Source organism: Rhinolophus ferrumequinum, chromosome 20 (assembly GCF_004115265.2).
Source record: "Rhinolophus ferrumequinum isolate MPI-CBG mRhiFer1 chromosome 20, mRhiFer1_v1.p, whole genome shotgun sequence".
Classification (NCBI taxonomy): Eukaryota; Metazoa; Chordata; class Mammalia; order Chiroptera; family Rhinolophidae; genus Rhinolophus; species Rhinolophus ferrumequinum.
The window spans coordinates 37,005,167-37,025,728 of NC_046303.1; the positions used below are offsets into that span (position 1 = coordinate 37,005,167).

The 20,562-nt window shown below is 38.2% G+C and overlaps 1 protein-coding gene across 1 annotated transcript; it reads left to right on the forward strand.

The window, feature by feature from the left end:
* The first annotated feature begins 935 nt into the window (after positions 1-935).
* On the forward strand, positions 936-20,095 carry STEAP4 (STEAP4 metalloreductase). The gene is made up of 5 exons (XM_033088758.1): positions 936-1,086; positions 14,663-15,120; positions 15,783-16,310; positions 17,601-17,765; positions 19,130-20,095. Exons 2-5 carry the CDS (start codon positions 14,665-14,667, stop codon positions 19,391-19,393), a joined length of 1,413 nt encoding a protein of 470 aa, XP_032944649.1. The 5' UTR covers positions 936-1,086; positions 14,663-14,664; the 3' UTR covers positions 19,394-20,095.
* The last annotated feature ends 467 nt before the right edge of the window (positions 20,096-20,562 follow it).

The following is a 20,562-nucleotide window of genomic DNA, read 5'->3' on the forward strand; positions in this document are numbered from 1 at the left end:
ATAAACTACATTATATGGAAAACTAAAAGATTAATTGCAGCTTGTGACTTCTTGAAAGACATGGAATCTGAGCTGACTCCATGAGATGCCCTGGGGAGAGCTACTATCCAGGCAAAGGGAAAATTGACTCAGAAGTGCTGGGAAGAGGCCTCCAGTAAGGCTGAACATCTGGACCTTGGCAAGCATGCCACGGAACTTAAGACCAGAGATGGCTGAGAGGCTGATTGGCAGGACTCTGGGTTCTAGACCACAGAGTTTGGCAGTGCTTTGCCTCATAGGTTATTATCATTAGTTAAACTTTAAACCACCATAGCTGTGGCTTTTAAGCTCCTCCACTATAGAAAGACATATCAATCCAATTATTCAATATGTATTATTGCATATTATTCTGCAATATTATATAGCTATAGATACAGATCAACAATAAGGTATCCCGAATATCATCCCTTTCTTTTGCTTGGTTTGTTTCTTTTAAATGATTCAATCTACCTAAATTAAAACCTCCAAATTCTAAATCATCCAAGTTACGAGCCCCAGAAGAATCCAGGGCTTCCAAGCAGAAGGGAAAGATGTCACCTTTTACCTTGAGACAAGATGGCATCAAAAGAAACACCTAGAAGCTGTCATTGACCAAGTGGTGTTTTCTCAGCTACTCAAAGAGGGCGGGCCCTCTTGCTCTTTCAGTAAAGAGGTCCTTTTCAGCCTCTCCAAGCCGCAATCTGCCAGGAATGCACAGATCCTAAGGACTCTGGGGAAAACCCCTAAAAACCTCCCTGCCAGGAGATCAGAGGGCAACATCTGGAGGAAAGAAAGCTGCAGTGGCAGAACGGGAAGTTCTGGTCCTTCCAGCTGCCTGGGATTCCCAACTTGAACACTTCCTGGAAACTCTTTCTTCACCCTTTCTCTTACGAAATCTAGTGGGTCCTCCCTCCCCACTCTGCCTTCTTAAGCCAGCGAGAGCGAGAGCGCGAGCCACAGCGCTGAGCTGGAGCAAGGCTGTGTCGCCCTGTCCCAGCCTGGCCCGTGGCAGCGCTCCCGGCTGCAGCTGCCCTAGACCACAGCAGCTTGGAAGCACCCCTCCCGCAGGTGGGTCACGTTGCTGGCTATTATTAGCCTTGTACCTTTCGCCACAGGACCCCCCTCCCTTACCTGCTTCAGCCTACCTGGAGCCCCTGCTTTCAGGACCCCACTCACCAAGCCCGCTCGCACTGGGAAGAACGTGCTTGCAAACTCCCCAGTGTGCGCCCCTGCACCCCTCTCTGGGAAAGGCCACCCAACAGTGTCGCTGGATCAGTGAAGGAATTCAGCAAGCGTCTAGCTTCCTGGCGTTTTATCTCTCATCTCTACCCCACGGTGCAGAGAAGTCCAGAGAAGTCTGAAAGAATAAGACTTAGGGATTTGGATTCCTCTCTTATTTCTGGATAAGGACAATGTTGTAGTGCCTATCAGAAGGGAGCCTGGAAGAATGTGGTTTGGGCAGTTTCCACAGTCTCAGATCTGAGGTCACTTCTTGACCAAGAGCTAAAATTTGTCCTGAGATCTGCAACCACTTCCCTCCTTGATTTTGATTTAAGTTTCCTTCTGTAGTTCCATGATTGCCTTTCCAGAGAAATGTTATTTGAAATGTAATTTATTGTGAAGAGGAAATAAAACCTTGGTTCCCTGTTTGTTCAGAGGCTGTAAGAAGGTAGTTCTTTCTCTGGATGGTAATTCAGGAACTTTCTTTAAAAGATGACTGGTGTGATGGAAAGTGAACTGGTTGGAGAATGGAGATGGGGGTTGGAGAATTATCTTCCTAGTTCTAACCAGAAGCTTAATGACTCAGTTTCCACATGTGTAAAATAAAGGACTATTGGATCAGACGATCTACAAAGTCCAACTCTAACAAGGTGAAAATCCATGACTAAAGTTGCTTGAGGGTTTGACAATCTTATTAATGCTATAAGTATAACTGAGTAATTACTCTCTCCATAGTAATGCAGGTTTCATTTTTATAGGGAAACTACCCAGCTAGGGAGAGAATCTCTTCCCACATAAGTATCTTAGACTTCTACCACATTTATCATTCAGAGTACTTTCAGCTTTCAAAACCATTCTTCAGCCTTGCTATGTGAAAATGTCCTATTCCCTATAAATGGCAGTCTCATAAATGTCACTCACACGAAAGAACATTTTTTTCTGATACAGTAGGTGTAATTTTATAAAATGGCAGATTTATTTTGAAGCAGTGACTTTTTTGAGATATGGCCTTTTGCAAGGCCCCAAGTTTTTCAGAATGCTGTGATTTAGCACAGTATGAAATTCTACCTGTATGTATTCTACCTGCATGGCAAACACCACCAACCCATAAAACAGGATGAAGCACTCCCTATTTATTAGACTTCGAGGTTTTAAAGTAAATGGTACATGTATATAGAGACATTGGGTCATAGCACTGTCTCCATTTGGCAATGTTTATGGTTCTGCTGAAGTTCACATAGAAACTTGAGGTTGGGCGTGTATAAGGCCTGACCCCTAACTTGAGAACAATTTTCAGAATTCTGCCTTGCTTAAGCTTGCTAACCGTTGTTAGAAGTAACCAAATAAATTTTTATAAACCTGGTAATAAATTGAAAACTCTGGGCCTTGAGCCTTGTTCTGAATAGTTAAAAAAAAAAAAATAGATGCTTTGTCATAGAATTTCAAAATTGAAGAAACCCTGAGCAGTCACTCGGGATTTCCTTGTTTTCTGAGGGACCGCTACATCACTTTTATTAATGCCATTATTAAAAAGATATGGATACTCCTTTTAAGGTCTCCCTCAGAAACACAATTCAGGATTTCATGATCCTAACCATCTAGTTCTCTTTGTAAGTCACTTAAATCTTTTATCAACTGCTGTTTAAAAATCATTCCCTTTTAAAATTTTAAGAAGGCTAATAAGCTGCTGGCAAAACAAAAATACAATCACCCTTCAAATTTGAAGACTTGCTAGGCTACCTTGTAGCTAATTTCCTCTGAATTGTCCTCTTAGGAGGAATTGTGCTCTTATTTGTTAAGTTTCTGCATCCACATCTATCTATAATTCCTACTGTGAAAATCTGGGATAATAAGGTTTTCTGGGTGGGATAGTTTTTAAGTTGTAGTTAAGCCAGAGATGATAGAAATAAGATTTACAAAGACAAGACCTCTGAAGTCACCTGTTGGAGTCTATTTTTTTGTACATCCAAAGAGAATGGGTCATTAATTAGTTATGAACACTTCCCGAGGAGTACCATATGATGTGTTAGACCTACTCAAGAAATTTTGAACCGCTTTTCAGTCATTTCCAAAATGATTTGAATCAACACTTGTTTTTTTGCTGAGAAGACATCATTCTTGGAAGGAATAAAATAGGTAAATAACTAAAGGGTAATTAATGCTTAAAACAATGCTTGATAAGAAAACAGACTTGGCTTATGCATATGAACAATCTATTCTTCCGAAATCATTAAGGAAAAAAGAACAAAGAATGCTTGCACTGTTGGAAGATCATCTTTCAGAAATATATCGCTGCAGAAAAAAATGCAGTATTCTACTAAAAGAAGTATTTCTACTTTAATTAACAAGACAGGCCATTGACATCCTAATCTAAATGCTTCTCCACAACGTTCTAGGAGAGGGTATTCATCCATGTGTGAAGGGGTCTTACCATATTATACTTGGACAGTCATATATTTCCGAAAAGTTTTGAGAGAAATATGTTTATTTTAAATGCAGATTACATGATCAATCCTAATGTCAGGATGAAATAAAGTTCAGTTTTCATCTTACAAGTAAGGAAATGTGTGCAAAAGGTAATTTTGAAAAATTAGGAACTCTCATTCTGAATAAAAAGAAAGCTGAGAGGTGTTTTAATGTAACTGTATAGCATATCTCCTAGAGGGTTATTAGAACACAAACACAAAGATAGTCTCTTTTGCCTTAGCTCTAAAGAATATTGAAGGGGAAAATGGCATTAAGAACTGAGCCTGGGCTCCATCGAGCATGATTGCATTAACACTGAGGAGCACGGGAACAGGAGGCGGAATTAACAGCAGACACTGATTATGCATCTTTCATTTATACCTGCTCTTTTTACAGGGTGTGGAAACAGCTTTGAGCCGGTTAATTGGTGGCTGAAGCAATTTTGCACAGACTTGGGTAAACTTTCTTGCCCTGTTTCCCAGGCAGATTTGTGCCCCTTCTCTGGTCTGGGATCCACTCTGCACATTCCTCTGCTCAGGTCCTCACACACTGTGTTGTACCAGTTTGATCATGCGTCTACATCCTCCCCAAGACTGGATCCCCCTGAAGATCAGACCAGTCTCATGTATCACTTTATCCCTCTTGCATAGCACTCAACATTGAAGAGAGGCTCTTCAATAAATCCATCAAACCATGAAATTCTACCAAGATATCGTTGGTAATTCTAATTTTTATTTTTGGAAAATGCTGACCATCATGGACATAGTAGGTTATGAGCATGGATGTCCGCTGTACTGTAGTAGTTCATAGAGTCAAGTGTCCAGATTTCAACCATCTGCCATTTGGGGAGAAGCGTGAGATTGTTTTGTATTGTACAGTACATATAAAGTAAATAGTGGAAATTAAGATAACTGTTTTTGCAAAGGAGAAACACCTTGGTGTTTCTTCTCATTAACCTTAATTTTAGTAAACCTATTGTGATGCTAGACTGGGTAAGTTTCATAATAAATTCGTAACTATAATACTCGGAGTCTAATTCATTTTAAAGAGTGACATAATGCAAGTAAGATACTTAACTGAGGTCATGAAAATTAGAATATTGAATTTCTAAAGGTTTTAATTAGTTTAACTTAAGTAAAAGCATTTTAGCCTTTCTTTAATGTCTGAAGACATAAGATATAAAGCCTACTGAATACGTCAAAAGAACTAAGTTATATTAAATCGTTCTTATAAAAAAATATTATGTTTCTAGTTATTCTCCAGTACTAAAGGACGTCAGTATCCAAGTACTAAAATGATTATTTCCTCCTATTTAATTGCCCTGACAGGAGTGGTACGGGAAATGGGAGGAGATGGGAGGAAAGCAATGAGCAGGTTGGTAAGTGGTTCATTGCACTTAATAATGAAAATGTTGGCTATCCTAGACTTATAGATCCCAAATTATAATATCAGGGTTTTTTATTGTTTGTTTTCTTTTTTTTATGTTTCTTGAGACATGTCTGGAAAATTGGAAGATTTGTGTTTGGGGAGCGGGGTACACAAAGAGGTCCTGTATCTATCTCCCTGAGAGAACCAAGAATCTAGCGGCAGTAACAGATTTACGGCCCAAATTGTCTTAACTTCATGTGTGGAGTGGGGAAGAGTCTGGGACATTTGCTGGGGTAAAGGGATCCACATGGATTCTGTTTTCATTAAGAATCTAGGAGTCTTCTGAGAAGGGAGGCCCCTAAGGAAAGAGATTGAGGCCTAAGGTGAAGAATTAGAAAAATGTATCATCCTGTCAGCCAAATTATTTTGCCATTTCCGTGGTCACATGCCAGAGTCTTGGGGAAAAAAGGATGAGAAATAGAGAAAGAGTCAGTAACGTGCTGGTAAACAGCTCTAAAAAGAAAAACAGCTGTCCTGATTTGTAGCATTTGTTGATTTTCATAATGTGAAATAAGCCCTCAGAGCTTATTTCAAACTTTCAGCCAGCGAGCCGGCTCCGGCCACACCACTGAAATGAGCTGAGATTTAAAACCTAGTAATTAAAAGAACTGTTTGCTTAAAAAATATTTATCAGCAAGCACTGCTCTCAGACTTATCAGAGTATAACACAAGAAGGGGGAAGAGTACTTTCTCTCCTGAGGTAAAAAACAGAGGAGCTGCGAGGCCGGATCATGTCCCACAGTTGGAGCTGATCTTGACAAAGGCTACATGGCTGTTGGGAGCTCTTGCCTCCGCGAGCCAGATTAAAAATGGGGGAAAAAAATGGTACCCAAAATAAGACGAAGGAGACTATATTTATAAGAACGTGGGAACCACCCCCAGGAGATTTCTAAAAATGATAAGGACACACTTGTAAGCAGAATGGAGTTCCCTCATCAGCAGGGTTTGAGGAGTGGGATCAGATCCACAGTGAAACTGCTCTAGCCCCAAACTGATTTGGTAGTTATCCAACATCTAGATAATTTCTAGTGGTCTTCATGTGAAAATAAACGACTTCATAGGAAATTAATTCAAACCAAGTTAACTCAAAATTGAAATGACTAAATCATTACAGTAGTCCTAGAAAAGAAAAACCTACTAATTTATACTAAATATTAAGTGGGTCGTTGTAAACTGCAAATTAGCCAACCAGCAATGCACATGTGGTTCTACAAACCAAATGCCACTCAAGCAGTGAAAGAGAGTTGTTTTTCTGATGGTGACAATCCAGGTCTGAGGACTGAATCTTTGGTGAACCACAGGTTTGTAAGAAGTTGTTCAGGATTTAGAATGTAAAAAGAGGTCAAGGCAAATTAACCTAGACACGACTGAATCCCTGATCTTGTTGTCATGAGCCCCAGGCTTTCAGCACATGAACTAAACCAGCCTAGACAGTGAGTGGATAATGAACCTACCTGATGAAATTCTTGGCCAGGGAATCAGAAAACAATCTTCATTATCTTGACTGATGCAGCTGAGATCAAAATGTGAAAACAATAAGATTTTCAATTGAACTAGAATTTCAGCAAATAACTTAAAAATAAACATTATTATAGTCACAGGGATGTAAAGTACAGCATAGAGAATATAGTCAATAATGTTGCAACAATTATGTTGTGGGGACAGAGCCCCAGAAAGCAGTTTCCAGGCTCTCGGCCTCACATAGAAAGGTGCTGGCTCAGGTAGTAAATGGCCATCGACTGTGATCAAATGGCCATCAGCTGTGGCTAGTTGGCCGTCAGCTGTAAACAGTGAGCCATTGGGCAATAATATAACTGCCGTGGCTAGGCTAGCAAAAAAAGGGGGAGCTAGCAAGAAGAGGGTGGCTGAGTCTGCAAGCGGCACAGTGAGGGTTGAGAATTGTGTTGCTCCTGGTTCCTGTGTCTCCAACCCAGCCGCCAGTAAGAGTATAGTGGTATGACTCCCCTACCTATGGCTCCGTGGGTGTTCCTTTTTGGCCTCACCATGTCCTGCGTTCTTATGTGGGGAGTGCGACCAGAGACCCCGCCTGACACCCCGCACGACAAATGGCGCAGCGAGCAGGGTCCCCTGCACTACATATGTATAGTACCAGGTGGGTACTAGTCTAATCGGGGGGATCACTGCATAGATTATATAAATGGCTAAACACTATGCAGTACACCTGAAACTAATATAAAATAATATTGAATGTCAACTGTAACTTAAAAAAAAAAAAACTTTTAAAAAAGAATGCTCCAGGTGTCTCAAGGTACTGTTCAAAATAAAATTTCAAAAGCAGACATTAATTTTAATATACATTTATGGTAGTAAGCACCCCACTTATATGACACCCCTCACTGTTATATTTACAGTAGTCTGACTGATAGAAAATAGACTCCATTTAAAATTATTTTGTATCTACTGGGCCAGTTTTAAATTTAAGGCTTGTTCTTGGCATGCTATTCTTTAAAAATAATAACACAAAATAAAACAAGTCCTGTTTACAGACATCAAATTAAAATGAAGACTCCTGTCACATCTTACAGAGTTTAGAACTGTTATTTGTATTCTAAACTTCCTGGAAATTGCCAAGCCAGATCATTCCATTTGTGTGCTGTCACACCAAGGTGTGTAAGTGGCGGGGGACGCAGAGGAGATACTGTCAGAGGAATTCAAAATCTTGTATGAACAATCAAATGGAGAGAGAAACAGAATATCTTTAACCAAGGTTTCGTCCAAATGATACACGAGACATTGTAGAGCACTGTGTGCGAGTGGCTATTAAAGAGCAGCATCACAGATTTGTGGGTGGATTTGATCAAACTATAACTTTGTGGGTCCTGGAGGGCAACTCTTCACGGTTTCCTTGAGAGGGTTACAGAGCAAAGCTTACCTGCAGTCTGACACCAAGTCTTGAGTCTGGCTGCCTTGACTCTCATCCTTGTGGGGCCGGCACAACATGCTTGCCTCTGGGTTTCATAAAAATAGGAACTCTAGCCTCTCAGACCCAGCCTGTGCTTAGTTAGGGGGAAAATTATAAAGCAGGTGAAATGTTTCTTCATCCCCTTACAACCTTATTCACACCCTGTTCTCCTTCGGTCTTTCTCCTCCCACCATTCCTATCCGAAAAAGATACCCTTGTCCTTATCCATTTCCAGTGGGTCTCAGAGCTGGTGCTTCTTAGAATTGTTTGGTTTGGTTTATTTTTTTTAATATCTGGGCTCTCCCTTAGACCAACTGATTCAGATCTCAGCAGGTGGGACCGTAGCACTTAATAGCTGCCCAGCTGACCGGGGAAGAGAAGCATTGTAGCAGGCCATTAACTGAAAACTAACAGGCAATGGTTTGCAATTTGGCTCTATAGTGCAATCATCTGGGGAGCTTTAAAAAAAAAAAAATGTCCAGACTCTGCCCTAGACCAATTGATTCAGACACGCCAACAGTCTGATCATCAGTATTTATAAAAGTTCTCCCCTGATTCTTATGTGCACCAGGGATGAATGAGAACCATTGGTTTCTAGTGTAATCCTTTGCAGAGGTATTTACCTTCTATAAGCCTTAATGATTCTAAGATGCTCTGATGATTGAATGAAAAGACTGCAAAGAGAGCCAGGAAGACATGTCCATGCCACCAGCTGTTTCCCCTCTCCTTCTATTCCCCTCCGAACCAAACTCTATGGATGGGTATTTCTTTGTCTACCTAGGATTTTATTATGGTTCCAAGCACACTATTTCTATTACTCACAATTGTGTGTTGTGATGTTGATAGTTTTGTTTTTATAGTTGTTTTATGATTACCTCCAAACCTTTTCCAGTGAAATTTTTTTTTTGCATTTTTAGTTTGTACAAATATGTAAAATTGGGTGAGCTTAAAAACAAATAAAACTTCTAATAATATATGAAAATAAGCTTGAATTTTACATAAAAGAATTTTCCTGGATTTGTACTTTCTGTGGATTTCTCCGAATAAAAGATATAGGAGGAATTCATGGCTAATTCAAGGCTAATTTTTTTTTTCTTTCAGGCATATCTGCCACAGAGAGAGGGGAACATTTTCTTTCCTTTCTCTTCTACAAATGGTCTTATATACATAAATATTTATATATTTTCCTCTTCATTCTGCGAAAACGCTAGGGGAAACAAATGGCCCGTTTTCCAAGAACAAGGCAAGAAAGTGCACACCTTTTAGAAGGGGCATGGTTGGGTTGTTGAACCTTCGTCTTTCTAAGAGGAGTGGAGAACAAGTTCTATTCCAGGGCTGGGGGCTGCCCCTGGCTGCTGATACACAAAGGACTTCAAAATTTTATTTTGATATGTTCTCCAAATGTAGTCTATGCATACACAGAAATATACTGCGAGGATGGAAAGAAGTCCATCATACAACTTTAACTTGGAATCCATTTATCAGACATCTACACATTGCTATTATGCTTTAGTATGAATTAGTATTTTAATACAGCCTATTATTATCTCCTAAACAAAACAAATAGGTTGCATTGTATTTTTGGAATATGTTAAAAAGCATTGATTTAAAATATACATTTAAATATATGATATATATATGTATGAACAAGATTACCCTAAAACTTATATTGAAAGGCAAAGGAATTAGAATATCTGAAACAGTCCATAAAATAAAAAATAATAACAATAATAAAAAAGTGGGAAGAATCAGTCTACTGGACTTTAAGCCTCACTATATAACTAGAGTCAGAGGCCAAGAGTGGACATTTAAATCATAGATCAATGGAACAGAACAGAGAACCCAGAAACAGACCCACACATGTGCAGACAACTGATTTTTGACAAAGTTGCAAAATCAATTTAATGAAAGAAGGATGATCTTTTTAAACAAATGTTAGGGAAGTAATTAGATATTGATAGGCCAAAACATAAAAAAATAATGATAATAACCTTGGCTTAAACCTTACACTTTATACCAAAATTAATTCAAGTGGATAATGGATTTAAATGTAAAGTATAAAACGTTTAAACCTCCTAAAACTATAAAACTTTTAGGAGAAAATATTCAGGACCTAGGGGGCTTGGTGAAGAATTCTTAGATATGATATCAAAGCACAATCCATAAAAGAAAATACATACACATATATATATATATTAAATATATAAAATATTTTTAAATATATAAATATATATATTATATATATAATATGTAAAATGTATACAAGTGGACACTTTGGTCAACGTTGCTCAAGCAGTAGTTCACCTTAATCAGAAGTATCTGGACGCTGATGGTAACCACTTTGAGTACCTCTTATAACTGCAGAAGTCAAATGTGACTTATATTCATCTTTTGTTATCGGTACATATTATTACAATTTTAATAGCTTTTTCCTTTCTTAAAATGTGTATACATTTTTTTGGCACCGTGTGTGTGTGTGTGTGTGTGTGTGTATTGAATTTCTTCAAAGTTAGAAATCCTTGCTCTGTGAATGACCCTGCTGGGAAGATGAAAATAGTCTACAGACTAGGAGAAAATATTTGAAAAACAAATCTACAAAAGCCTCATATCTAGACCATACAAGAATTAGAAACACTCAACAGTTGAAAGACAAACAATCCTATTAGAAAATGGCAAAAGACATAAAGAGACTTTTTACCTAACAGGACATACAGGTAGCAAATAAGCAAATGAAAAGGCCATACCGTACATTACTATTGGACAATACACAAGAATGAACTATTGATACATACACCAACTTTGATGGATCTCAAGAGCCTTAGCAAAGTGAAAAAAAAAAAAGTCAATATACAAAGGTTACTTTTTGTGGGATTTTATTTATATAACATTCTCAAAATGACAAAATTATAGAGTTAGAGAACAGATTAATGGTTGCCAGAGGTTGGGGGAGGCAGAGACAGGGTAAAGTATGGCTGAACAGTTCTGTACCCTGACTGCACTAGTGGACACGTGAACCTACATATGGGATAAAATGACACAGAACTTTACACACTCTTTATACCAATGTCAGTTTCCAGTTTTGCTATTGTCCTGTAGCTATGTAAAATGTAACCAACCATTGGAGGTGTTAACCAATAGAGATATGAGGATGTAAAACAGGTTAAAAGTTTATTTGGGGTCTTAAAGGATTTGAATCCTAAAACACAGACTTACTAGGTAGCAACCCAGGTTGGCCTCCAGAGAGAACAAAGAAAGATCTGTAAAAGTAAAAACCACAGTGTAATTCTTTCATGCAAATGAAGAATTGCTGGCTAGTGTAACAGAGATTGGTTAGTTCCCGTATACAAACAAAGGTGGTGAAAATAACAAGGAGGAGGTAAAAGTCCATATGTGTCCACAGGGCAGTTGTTGTTTCAGGATGTTTATGAGTCAGTGTTGAGCGAAGTTTAGCAACAGGTTTAGCAACTTAATATGGTAGCAGCTCTGCGAACTGAGGTAGAAGATGTACGCAGACCCCACTTCCCTAATACCCTCCTGACTCTATTTTGTATAAAGTGACTCTCCTAGCAATGCTTTTCCCATTTTATTTTTTTCCATCATCACAGGAAATGGTGAAGGACGCACAGAAACCTCTTGTACTAGCTTTACAACTTTCCCTGAATATATAATTATTTCAAGTGAAAGGATTTGGTTTTTGTTAATAGCACTGATTTGTTACATATAAGCAATTAAAATAGGCAAATTTTGTAATCCTGTTTGGACATGTCCATAGTTTTAATAATGCTAAAATCCTCTGAAACTGTAAGTGGCCTAGGCCTCTGATCTCTGACTTCTGGGATGTGAGAGAAGGAAAACACACACACACTAGACTGGCCCTAACATCCCAGAAGAAGACTGCCTCAGGTGCCCAAGGCCTGGGGTGGGACCTGCAGACAGACGGAGATGATGGGCAAGACTCCACACCTGGGCCCTCTTCTCTCTCTCTCTCTCTCTCTCTCTCTCTCTCAATCTCTCTCTCTCTCTCTCTCTCTCTCTCTCTCTCTCTCTCTCTCTCTCTCTCTCTCTCTCAGACACACACACACAAGCGTTTCAGAGGTGGCTGCTACCATGCTACCATGGCTTTCACAGTCACCTTTGCATCTGCGTCACTGGTTGCCCATCTCTAATCTCTACAAACACCCTTGTGGGATCACTTTACCTGTCTTGGCTCTCCTCTCAAGGATCCCCTCTGGGAATTGCTTCTACAGGAGGCAAAACCAGTCCTGGAGATTTCCCAAGTCACGAGTTATTCTTGTTGTGTTTCCTGTTATGCAATTGAGGTTTATGAAGAACTGAAGGAAAGAGAGGACACCACTATGTTACGTCTTATCTGTTTTAACCCATCTTTCCCTTAATAACTCTGCTTCCTGTTTGCCACCTTTCTTATTTGCTGTATTTCTTTCATCCTACATCTAGGAGGAAAATAGGATTAGACAACTTTTTTTAAGTCTTTAAACAAGAAATCTTACTGCTTCTATAAATTCATGTTTACAGACAGGAGCTATTTTGAGTTACAAATAATACGAAATGGGTGTAACTTCCTTCTTCACATAGTACTTACTGTAAAATGCACCCTCACCTTGATCTCCTTTGTGGTTTAGAGCATGCATACATCTCATTTTTATGCACTCCTATTTTTAGGATATTTTCCAAGAGTTTGAGATTCAATTCTTCCAAATAATTACTAACTTTTTATTTTTACATGTTATTTTGTCATCCTAGTTTTGGTAACCTGAGGTCTGATCATTTTCCTTTTTCCATGAAAAAAAAATAATCAAAATATTGTATTATCCTGGGTTGATTTGCAAGCAGAGCTGTGACAAAGGCTTGTGTGCAGATGGTTTATTAGGTAAATAATTACAGGGAGCAGGAGTGCGGGGCAAAGTGAATAAACCAGAGTAGGTGGGAAAGATGGGACAAGAGGGCATGAAGCTGCCCACTGCTACAGATGGGTGGTGCTCTGATCTACGGGGACTTTCTCACGAAACTTATGGAATTTGTCAGAACTGTGTGCCGGGAGACGAAAGGGGAAGCCAACCCTCACTGGTCTGAGTGCTGTGCAGACACAGGTATCAGAAAAGTCCCAGAGCAAGAATCAAGAGATGCAAGATGTGAGGCCCCAAAGTGAGCCACTGGTGGGCAGTGGACTCTGAGCAGAGCTCAGTTCTTGCCCAAGGACTGGAAATAGAACCAGGAGGATTTGATGCGAAGTTCAAGATGTGGCCAACACAATTATCAACCTTAGAAGTTCGATAACTTGATGAGGAGCAACTAACTGCCCAATGGAATAACTATATTTCGTTCTATGTCAGCCAGTGATATTTTAATATCTCATTAGTGGTTTTGTATCTTCAATTTTCCCAGTGATATCTCTGAAGGTTTCAGAGTGAAAATAAATTTTAATGGTTGGGAAAACAGCCCAAGTGTGTGACATTGGATTGCCAAGCTGCATTTTAAGAGAGAAATATTCAAATAAAATGTGAAAGGATTACAAATGAGAGAAATTCACACTTGAGCTGTTTTTACATCTATGTTTTGATAAAGCTATTTCATGCATTTTTTATTTATTAAAAAAATAAGTGCGGAAAGCAGAAGCTTCTTAAGAATGATTGAATGATGTTTCAGATAAATTTTATGTATTTCCAATAAACACAGTTACAGAAGCATAATTAACCCTTAATTTACAGAATTTATATAAAGATTACTTAATTAGATAATTAATAGGTTGATTAATTAGATAATTAATAGGTTATTAAGTAAACTATTAACAGCTAATTTACTATGTCTTAAGAATTGCTTTCAGATACATTAATTCATTTGATCATTACAATGTCTGTAAAGCAGGTACTATCAGTCTCTCATGTTAAAGATGACGACACTGAGACACAAAGAGTTTGAGTCACTTACCCAAGGTTACACCACTAGTAAGAAGTAGGACAATATCAACAAAAAGTACTGTGTATTCAATATCTGCATTAAAAAAAAAAAAAGCTTATGGCAGGATAGAATAAATGAATGTGGTCTCCAAATACTCAAAATAGAAACCAGAATCACTCTCTCTTTGCAGTAATTAATATGATCTCAGTGAGACTATATCAATAAAGACATCATCCATTTCATTACAGGACACTGGCAACTTGATCAAATCTGTATTTTGCTTGTAGTGTTCAACACAATATAAGAGACAGAAGAATATATCAGGGTGAAAGAATAGAGAAGTGAGGGAATAGCCAGGCAGACTGAGAACTTTTGGGACTAAGTGTTCGATAAATATAATATCATTGCAAAACATGTCCATAGTTTAAAACATCCACCAGTAAGTGGATTGGTTTTTTTACTATATCTCTTTATTTGACAGAAGTTTTTCACCAATAATTTTGTTAAATGAAACACATACAAGAATATGTATGACAATTTTTACTCCTTCCAAATTTTGTGAGGAATACATGTAATTCATTAGAAGCTTTGAACAACGTCAGTCAACCACTGTTTCCTGGAGATAATTCTCATTAATTTTTCCATGTTCAAAGCATTCATATGTTGTTGGGTATTTGTGTTATCTTTCAGTGATGGAGAAAACTTCTACAGATGCACTTCCTCTTTATACGAATTTTTCGGAAAAGCAAGAGACTATATGTATTTTTGGAACCGGTGATTTTGGAAGATCACTGGGACTTAAAATGCTCCAGTGTGGTTATTCTGTGGTTTTTGGAAGTCGAAACCCACGGATGTCCAGTCTGCTGCCCAGTGGTGCAGAGGTGTTTAGCTATTCAGAAGCGGCTCAGAAATCTGACATCATCATCCTGACAATCCACCGGGAACATTATGACTTTCTGACAGAACTAACTGAGATTCTCAGTGAGAAAATATTGGTCGACGTCAGCAACAACCTCAAAATCAATCAGTACCCAGAATCTAATGCAGAGTACCTTGCTCAGCTGGTGCCAAGAGCCCATGTAGTGAAAGCATTTAACACCATCTCGGCCTGGTCTCTCCAGTCAGGAGCTCAGGATGCAAGTCGGCAGGTAAGATAGAATGATGAATTTACACTCTCAATCTTTAAAAAGTGAATGCTTTATGTGCCCTTACCTCAAAGATTCCAAAATATAATTCCAAAATGAAACACCCACTGAACATTTCATTCTGCTAATGTGTTCCATGAATAGTTTCCTTGGGTTTAACCAACTAGGACGGTCCGTTGTTGTCATTTATTTCCCACTGTCTGCACTCTCAGCCTTTAGTTTGATGGAACCCAGTGGTGCCCGTCTCTGGAGGCATCTTGTCAGTACTAGAAAAATAACACAGCTAAATTGCTGATGGATATCCTTTACATTCCCATTATCTTGTACGTAACCGGTTCCATTCATTCTCTGAGATTAGAAACTTTCCATAAGTGATGAAGCACCCATGAATTCAAAAGAAAGATTTAACGATTCGCACTATGGAGAACCAACTCATATCAGTGTGATGTGCTTAAAACCACTCTCAGCTTGAAACCCTCCTTACTTAACTGTCCAGTACACACGTGCAAGTTTAAAACATCATCTTGCTTAAGTATGTTTATTCAACATACTAGTTTGAAAAGCAGTTCAGTACTACATGTCCTTGTTCTGAGTGGTACTTGTATAAACTTTCAAAGTAATTATTAAAGAAAGAATAAATACAAAATTAATTATCTTTAACTCAGGTGTTTGTCTGCGGAAATGACAGCAAAGCCAAGCAGAGAGTGGTGGATATTGTCCGTACTCTGGGACTGACTCCATTGGATCAAGGATCTCTCATGGCAGCCAATGAAATTGAAAACTACCCCTTGCAACTATTTCCAATGTGGAGGTTCCCCTTCTATTTGTCTGCTGCTTTGTGTGTCTTCTTCTTTTTTTACTGTGTTATAAGGGAAGTAATCTATCCTTATGTTTATGAAAAGAAAGATACCACGTTTCGCATGGCTATTTCCATTCCAAATCGTGTCTTTCCAGTGACAGCACTCATACTGCTTGCCTTGGTTTACCTCCCTGGTGTTATAGCTGCCATTCTGCAGCTGTACCGAGGTACGAAGTTCCGCCGATTCCCAAACTGGCTTGACCACTGGATGCTTTGCAGAAAGCAGCTTGGCTTGATAGCACTGGGATTTGCCTTCCTTCACGTCCTCTACACACTTGTGATTCCTATTCGTTATTATGTACGATGGAAGTTGCAAAACACATCCGCTACCCAGGTAAATCTATTCACTTGTGTTCTCCTATTCCTTAAATTACAGTGGAATCTTGCTACATCATATTCCATGTCACAATTATAAAAAATCACTCTTCTAAGCATCTTTATTTTTTAAAGTAACTACCATTAGACACCTCATGTCTGCTTCTTTGTTTGTTTTTTTTGTTTTGTTTTTTTGCTTTGCTTTGTTTTATTTTTGAATGAATCCAGATGAGAACTCATACAACTGTTGAGAATGAAAGTTCAGTTCCCAGGTTCACTTGGGTCCAGATCTGCATTCCTGTAACCGGGATCCTGATAAACTGACAGAATTGGTGTCTCAGGAAAACTAATGATACCTACTTCAGTTCCTTTGGGGGACAGTCAATAAATGTAAACCAGTGTGTTTGCAGGCTTCTATTTTTATGCATGCTACTTGCTTTTGGAAGTCAAAACCAATGTTATTATAACTAAGGTGGCTGTTCCAACATATTTCACAGGAATGTAAACAAATTCACAAAACAGTGCTTATAAATACATTAATGTTTGACTTGTGGGAAGTTGTCATCAAAAACTAAACAATTCTGAGCAAATGTCAGATACTATATTCTGCATAGTCAGAAACTTCAGAGAGAATCAACTCAGGGAATCTAAAAAGCAGTCCCAGAGAAAGTGCTATGCATCAGTCCTAGTTTGGAAATAATTGTTTTGATCAATCTTCCTTCAGTCTCAAAGTTTGTTAGTCAGTCACTCACTGACGGTGCATCTGTGGATTTCTCTACATTGTTTCCCAAACAGGTACATGGGACATTCTTGGGCAAGAATCACATTACAGGAGCCTGACTTCTCTAAATCTGTGTTGTGACAGACCTGATGATATATTACAACATAATAAACATGAAAGAACCCAAATACTATGTGTATATAATCAGCATATAATAGCAGGAAAAAAATAGAATCTTTATGTAGTCATTTGAGAACATTGTTTTATTTGGGGAACAAGAAACCGTATGGTAAACAAGGTTTAAGTAAATGTTTCTTTATTTTAGGATTTATAGGGTCAGTTAAAACTCCCTGTACAACTCCTGGAGTCAACTATTATAATGAAATCCCAGCAGAACCAATTATTTTTTCTACCAATAACATAAGTTCTAAGCATATTTTCTCTACAATTATTTTCAAATGAGTATTAAGAAATGTCATATAATTTGCCTTGAGCAAATAAACCATGCAAAGCTATTTTCAGTCCCTTTAAAATTTGGGAAGTTTGTAAAATATGTCATTTTTAAAAGTTGCTTGTAATTTTTCTTAGGCAACATCCAAGAAAGAAAATCCATTTAATACCTCTTATGCCTGGCTCAGTGATTCATACGTGGCTTTAGGAATCCTTGGATTTTTCCTGTTTGTGCTTTTGGGGATCACTTCCTTGCCATCAGTTAGCAACATGGTCAACTGGAGAGAGTTCCGATTTGTGCAGGTAAGGAAGTCAAGATTTAATCTACTTTTACTGCAAAATGAGTCTGGTTTTACAAATATTTGCATTTTTCTCTCCTATCATGCATACATTTTCGTTTTGCTCCATCAGTTCCCTAGCAATCTCATAAAAATAGCAACTGAAACAAGTTCAAATTAGTACATGCTAAATTCTGGTACCAAAAGGCAGATTCCATAATGGTTTGACTTCCTAGGAGGGCATCCCTTGCTAAGATTCCTGACTACTTCCAAGCCACAGCTATGAGTATAGAGCGAAAAGCATCAACAACTGTTAAACTTTGTGTCTGAAGATGTACTGAGTGAAAGCTGAAAAACCAAAAGACAAAATTTCTACTTCTGAAAACCAACCTTAGAATATGGACATATTGATATGTAAAGGCATATATTAAAGTTTAAAACCTCTGAAAGCAAGATATGCTACTGTCATCATACCAGACTCAGGGCTGGTCTGTAAGAAGGAAAACATTTTTTTCCCCACATATCAACCACCAGATACCTCAATAAAGGCGGTTAGTAACTACTCTTATTGACCAGTGGTCCTTAAAGTGTAGTACCTGCTCCAGCAGCATCAGTATCACCTGGGACCTTGTTAGATACACAAATCTGCAGGCCCCACCCAGACACAATGAATCAGAAACTCTGGACACGTGACCCAGCAATTTGTTTTAACAAGCCCTCCGGATGGTTCTGATGTATGTTCACTGTGAACCACTATAACAGAATAGTAACTGAAATTAGGTTTGAATTTCATAAAACTATTTGAATTTCAAAAGTCTTACAGTTTGTCCCAGCGACCAAATGCAGTCAACATTTTCTCATGTTAACACCTTTATATAAGACATTAAAACAGAAATAAACAATTGAGTGTTTAGGCCAAAGCAAGCAAACAAAAGTAAAGTTTGCTTGTTGCTCTTTATTATGATAGAAATTAGCAAGCATCTGCTTTTAGTCAGTAATGTATACTAATGTAGTGCTTCTAGGACATACTGTGTCTTACTCATCTCTGGCCTCCAGAAAAGGTGATCAAGGAAAGAATTTTGCCTTTGGGGAAGAAGGCAAGGTAAGTGCTTTATTCTAACACAAAAGAGTTGATTCCTGGGAAACTTTCCCCTCCAACTAGGTTAAGAGGAAATCACCATGTCATTTGTCAGCACAATCTTTTTTTTTTTTTAATGAAATGTTTATCATCCTGAAGGAGGGTTAATGGTTTCTTCAGTAGTACTTAGCAGAGTGTTCTGTATATCATAGGTTTCAAAGGTTTGCGGTTGTTGACAAATATCCTTCATTGGCTTACAGTATCTTGCTTTAAATAATGTTAATGTACATATTTTTGTTTCTTGCTTCTAGTCCAAACTGGGTTATTTGACCCTGATCTTATGCACAGCCCACACTCTGATATACGGCGGAAAGAGATTCCTCAGTCCTTACATTCTCAGATGGTATCTTCCTTCATCCTATGTGTTAGCACTCATCATTCCATGCACTGTGCTGGTGATCAAGTTTATCCTCATACTGCCATGTATAGACAAGACCCTCACAAGGATCCGCCAGGGCTGGGAAAGGAATACGAAATTCTCAAAATCACCATTAAATGGAAAAACAGATATTTAAAGCAAAGTTCAATTCCACCTGACCGCTGAACCTGGAGTTCTGTATTGTACGTTTAGAGAAGAATAACAGGCACAGTTCAGAAAGCATTTTTCGCCCACCACGGTCTGAAGTCTCTGAACAGAGAAGGAAATGTTGCCTGACTTTGAGAAGAGATTGGAAGAGAACACCATTTTATTTCGGATTAGTGTTGAATTAGTGCAGGTCCCTGTTTCTCCTTTTCCCAGAGACAAGCGGCGGCTGAGGTCAGATTAGCTTTGTGGCATGACACTTAGAAACTTCTTGTTGTGGGCACCATGCATAACCTAATATCTTGAAAAACCCAGGCGAAACACATGCAACTTCCTTTTTCTGGTTCAAGAGCTGAATGGAGTGAGAGAGAAAAATAGTAAGATGGTGGCCACTGATAAGGGTTTTATTAAGTAAGTCTGAAGAAGAGGGACAAATTAAGAAAAAGGAGATTATTTTTTGTTTTGTTTTTTGGACATGAATGTGATTATAAATATTGCCCTAGTGAATTCTGTAGTTAAATGTGCTCTTTGATTTTGCTTTTACCAATATAAAGGTGTACAGTGGAGAACTGTTTTATAACACAAAAATATCACAATTGATTGGAAGCATGGGTGGGATATATGCAAATCTATACAGTTGTCATAAGATCCCATCTCTACAAGGAATAGGTGTAGGAAAGGCTGAGTTCAAATCGAGGGATATCCACTTGGAATTTCTCAATGTACAATAAGCAATGAAAAGTTGAGAAGGGTCCTTGCACAAAAAGTTCAAATAAACCAGAATTTTGGACAGCAAGCTAAATAAGTTTTTGTAAAATTGCATCAGATTAGGTTTACTTTTATTTAGATATTGTGGTAGGCTTTGTAAATAATGTATTCCAAATATTATTCAATATTAATCATCTGTGAAATGAATTTCTAGTATAAAAGAATAGCTTCTATAATTAATCGTAGTTCATTATAATTTTAAGCAGTGAACTTAAATGAATAATGAACGTGTAAATTTGACTGACGTACAGATAAGAAAGAATTATGGCAAGTCTTAGGGCAGACAAGCCCTCCAGATGATTCTGGAGCATGTTCGTTAAGGCAGAGAGGTGTGAACAGTAGTTGTAATATGAGACTTGGTTTTTTCTCAAATTCTTGGTGGAATGCAAGATG